The sequence below is a fragment of the Bidens hawaiensis genome, unplaced genomic scaffold (assembly GCF_021521415.1).
Source record: "Bidens hawaiensis isolate Kalapana, Puna unplaced genomic scaffold, B.hawaiensis_p1.1 tig00035577_1, whole genome shotgun sequence".
In the NCBI taxonomy this organism is placed as follows: Eukaryota; Viridiplantae; Streptophyta; class Magnoliopsida; order Asterales; family Asteraceae; genus Bidens; species Bidens hawaiensis.
Window position 1 is genome coordinate 49,809 of NW_027505380.1, and position 4,908 is coordinate 54,716.

General features: G+C 35.7%; 1 protein-coding gene across 1 annotated transcript; it reads left to right on the top strand.

Moving 5' to 3' along the window:
• Nucleotides 1-1,343: 1,343 nt before the first annotated feature.
• On the top strand, nucleotides 1,344-3,770 carry LOC143612835 (putative WRKY transcription factor 15). Its single transcript, XM_077086722.1, has 3 exons — nucleotides 1,344-1,949; nucleotides 2,743-2,868; nucleotides 3,578-3,770. The coding sequence occupies exons 1-3, from the start codon at nucleotides 1,420-1,422 to the stop codon at nucleotides 3,729-3,731; spliced, it is 810 nt and encodes a 269-aa protein (XP_076942837.1). The 5' UTR covers nucleotides 1,344-1,419; the 3' UTR covers nucleotides 3,732-3,770.
• The last annotated feature ends 1,138 nt before the right edge of the window (nucleotides 3,771-4,908 follow it).

Sequence of the window (4,908 nt, forward strand, 5' to 3'; positions counted from 1 at the left end):
GGAAGTAGTACTAGGATGGGTGACCACCTGGGAAGTCTCTACCTGGGCAACCAAAAACAAAGCAGTGAGTTCTCGGATGGGCAACCTATTGGGGCAAACGGACAATATTGGTGGTATGAGAGGCCGGGGTGTTACACTAATACTCGATTTTACAATATCCATTCATACTCGAAACCGGTTCCATACCCGATACCGGGTATTTGAAAAACCCGATTTGTGCACACCTCTACTTTGGCACCACGCCCTCCACCCTTATAATTTATAGACTGAATTGTAGAGATTATTCTTTATATTTGTACTCAGTTTCAGTGGTGTCCTTTATCTTGAAATTGACCAAATATGTATATTACGTTTCCAAATGTTACACCGTTTGTCTTTTAATCTTAACTCAGTTAGTGTTTTTCGTTAAGGTAACGTGTGTTGCACATGAGGGCAAATTAGTCCTTTTACTCTTAATTTGAAAAAGAACATTTTAGTAATCAAATCGAAAATGGATAAAAGGACCAATTCACCCTTATGTGCAAGGCACCTGATCTAACTTAACGAGAAAATATAATTGAGTTAGGGTTAAAGGGCAAATGATGTAACATTTGGAAACTTATAAAGTACGAATTTAGTCAATTTTGAAGGTAAAATACAACCACTAAAATTGAGTATAAACATAAATTACATATATGTAATCTAACTAATTTATAAAGTCAAAACCAAAGAACCCACTAGCCCAGTGTTCTATTTACAGGATATTTGTTGAGCTGAGCTCAAATTGTTACATGCGATAGGCTTAATGAAACATATAGGATTTAGGAACAAAGAATGTCAGTCCAGTTATGTCAATTGGCCCAATAGTAAATAATTTCTTTCAATAACAATGATACACTGGCCCAACAAGTTAACAAGATAAAACATCATTTTCATGTTAGCCCATTTTTATTCACACCACACAAATAATCACGACTACAGTTTAAATTTAAGTCGGTGATACATGCACTCTTCCTTTATTTAACTAACATTTTTCATTTAAATCAGGTCAATTTTATATGATTCAAACTGTTTACACGTTATAGAAAACAAAGACTTGCAAACTGCCAAACCATACTTTCTAGTCACGTAGAGTAGAGGTTACGTTTGTTTTTGTAATTAAAACACGCAGACTTCCATAATGCGACCATTTTACTTACACACATGACACATCTATATACGATGTATCCACCTTGACTTCTATTTTTGTTTAATATGTTTTTCTTGTCAACCCATAAATCCAACTTTCAACTTTCCCTTTTGAATACTATTATTGGATTTGGTATGACTTTTGACGGTCAACTTAATGTAAGTTCATGGAAACAACAACATTTAATGGAACAAAAGCTATTCTTCAACCCCTTGAGAGCCTCATCAGCTTAATTTCTTCAAACCAAAACGATGTCGTCTTCGTCCTCGTCTCCCTTCGCGGGAGCTACCGATTCTCCTGCCACCACTGACTACACAGCCACTGTTGATGTCACGGTTACTAACTTCCAAAGGTTCATATCTTTACTTGATCATACCCGCACCGGTCACGCTCGGTTTAGACGTGCTCCTGTTTGTAATCAGCAAAACTACATGACCGCTGCTGTATTGGCGGAGAAGGTGTATTCCCCTGCGCCAATACAGCAGCATATGCCTCCGGTTCCCCTAATGAATCTCCATCATTCGTTAGTGGAATCAGGATCGTTTGAGGTGATCAATTTATCTGGCACTGCAGCTCATGCAAATTCGTTTTTATCGTCGGTGACAAGAGAGGCAAGTAGTTTACAGCCGTCGATGTTTTCTGGACTTCGGATGACGAATCCGCCACAGGTGTCATCCGCTAGTCAGTCGAATATTTCGTCGTCTTCTTTCGAACAAAAATGTGACGATTCTCACACTGGATGTGTTGATTCTTCAGGAAGCGGCCATTGTTCTAAAAAAGGGTACTTTATTTTTTAAGTTTGTGTATCTAATAATGTTACGATCAGACCATGTCATAAATAGTAATGTTATGACTTCTTATTATTTATTAAAGGAAAATTGGATTTTAATAATTCCAACTTAATGCAGTTGGCTGATAATAATCCCAACTTTTCTCAACTTTCACACTATTTATTTTCATTGGACCTCCGTTAAAAAAAAACTTAACGACGTTATGTTTTTTTCCAAATTTCAAACTGATATTTTAGGGCTTTTGATCGGAATGAGAATACGAGTCGATTGATGTAAAGCTTAACTCGAAACGACGCTTCAAACAGCTTGATTTTTGTTAATTAAAAGTTTAAACACCGAAATTGAAGCATCCTTTAGTCGTTTGGACCACCGTTTGGAAGTAAGTTTTACATCAATCGACTTGTATTTTCATTCCGATCAAAAGCCCTAAAATATCAGTTTGAAATTTGGAAAAAAACATAACGTCGTTAAGTTTTTTTTAACAGAGGTCCAATGAAAATAAATAGTGCAAAAGTTAGGACCAGTGACAGCTACTTTCAAAGTTGGGATTATTATCAGCCAACTGTATTAATTTGGGATTATTAAAATCCAATTTTCCTTTATTAAAATACTTTATTTTCTTATTATTTAAAAAAGGGTTAACTGCAGCTTATTGCTTGTTTGCCTTCTGTATCAACACTATTACTCTTCACTATTCTTCGATTAGTTAAATAGAAACCAAACCAAGGATCTAAGGACAAGATTAGATATTTGATTTGATTAACTGGAATTAAATTTTTGTAGGAAATCAAAGATGAAGACGGTGGTAAGAGTACCCGCAATAAGCACCAAGATGGCGGATATACCTCCGGACGATTATTCGTGGAGGAAGTACGGTCAAAAACCGATCAAAGGCTCCCCACATCCAAGGTGAGTCTCTTCATACAAGTTTTAGGTCATAGTAGCTTGTCAACTAAGTGAGTTTCGCCAACTCGGTGACTCGTTGACCATTAGCACATTTTACTTCTAAAACTTGGTTGAAAATGATTGGATAGATGGAGTTACCCACACACGTAAGAGTTTGACGCATGTCTCTCAGTCTGGGCATTTTGGTCACATAATTATTTGACCACGTGGTATTTATTATAGACTTTTATTAAAAAAAATCGCATTTTGTTCATATACTTGTGGTATTTATTATAGACTTTTATTAAAAAAAATCGCATATTGTTCACATACTTATTTGACCACGTGGTATTTATTTTAGACTTTTATAAAATAAAATCGAAAAAACATTTATTCATCTAATGAAAAAGTCCCTTTAATCAAATTTACGTATTCAATAATTTTTATATTATAAGTTTAATCTTTTGAATATAATGTTAAATATTCACAACCCCGTGATCGATAAATATTTGAATATTGATGATATTTACTTTGTAGTATGATGGGGTCGAAAGAAATTTAATAGCGCCCTATTCATATTGAAAACTTCCATTTTTAATTATTAAGTATATTATATTCTTTGTCTGGTAAATAGTCAGGGTATCTATGATCTTAAACTATTAAGCAAAATAAAATTTATAGGATAAGTAATTTAATTAATTTTGACATATTAACCGTGGTTTTATAACTTCAGGGGCTATTATAAATGTAGTAGTGTTAAAGGTTGTCCTGCTAAAAAACATGTTGAGAGAGCTACGGACGTAACTTCAATGCTTATTGTTACTTGCAAAGGTGAACATAACCATTCTCACAAGATCAACGATACACTCTCAGCTGGAGTTTCTTGAATCTTCATAAGTTATTTGAATTTTGTATGATGATCATAACTTGCATGAAAACAAATTGTCAATTTTAAGTGCATTCTTTACAAGTTGTAAAGAGAAGACAGAAAGAGAGAATTAGCCTCAAAAAAGACATGATTGACTATTAGACATCATTTAAACAAAGAAAATTGGATTTCAATAATCTCAACTATTAAGCATTGGCCACCAATAATCCAAACTATCAATGTGATCGGTGATAATTCCAACTTTAAATGTTGTTACCAAAAACAATCCCGCTCTAACAATTCACTAACTCCGTTAGTTATTTTCTTTTAAGTTGTTGTGAAATAACCAAAATACCCTTACTTGTAAATAAAAATAGAGCTAAATAAAAACAAAAACTAAAACCACAACCATCCACCCTTCTTCCCCATCAACCGGAGTAAGGGGTTTTCCGGCCACCTTCAACCGCCGACACAAATCTGAATGCCGCCCCTGTCCATCTCCAACTAGAATCACAAACACCAGACCACAAATCTGAACACCCCCCCCCCCCATTACCACCGAAGATAGTCACCACCGCCCCTCGTTTTTCCGGCCACGATAGAGCCACACTCCAACGACCACATCGGCGATGATTCCCCTCACTCCCGGTCTCGTTCTCCGCCCTTTTCCCATTAACCATCATCCCCCTTGTCTTTCCGATAAGAATATAGGAAAACAGGATGTAGAGATAGAGAGATCTGAGCGGTGGTGTAAAGTAAATTGTCGGCAACTGTCTTTTTCTAAACCCAGAAAACTTAGCGGTGGTGTGGTGTAAAGCTCGAACACCGCCGATAGGGGATAGACAAATAGGGTGCTTGTTTTATCAGGTGGTGGTGCTTGTACCCTTCACTCGCCGGAAAAGGATCGTAGAAGAAGAAGTGACGGTGGTTGGTAAAGACAACCAAATGCAAATCTACGGTGGTGTTAGGTTTTTTAAGATTTTTTTGTTAATTATATTTTTTATTTGTTAGTAAGGGTATTTGGTTATTTCACGCTAACTTAAAACAAAATAACTAACGCAGTTAGTGAACTGTTAGAGCTGGATTGTTCTTGGTAACAACATTGAAAATTGAGATTATCACCGGTCACATTGTTAGTTGGGATTATTGGTAGCCAATGCTTAATAGTTAGGATTATTGAAATCTAATTTTCCTTT

What these genes read in the sequence shown, in the direction of transcription:
- LOC143612835 (XM_077086722.1), top strand. Translation starts at nt 1,420, where the DNA reads ATGTCGTCTTCGTCCTCGTCTCCCTTCGCGGGAGCTACCGATTCTCCT. An exon ending in GGCCATTGTTCTAAAAAAGG is followed by an intron (nt 1,950 to 2,742) that starts GTACTTTATTTT and finishes AAATTTTTGTAG; the next exon opens with GAAATCAAAGATGAAGACGG. An exon ending in AAAGGCTCCCCACATCCAAG is followed by an intron (nt 2,869 to 3,577) that starts GTGAGTCTCTTC and finishes TTATAACTTCAG; the next exon opens with GGGCTATTATAAATGTAGTA.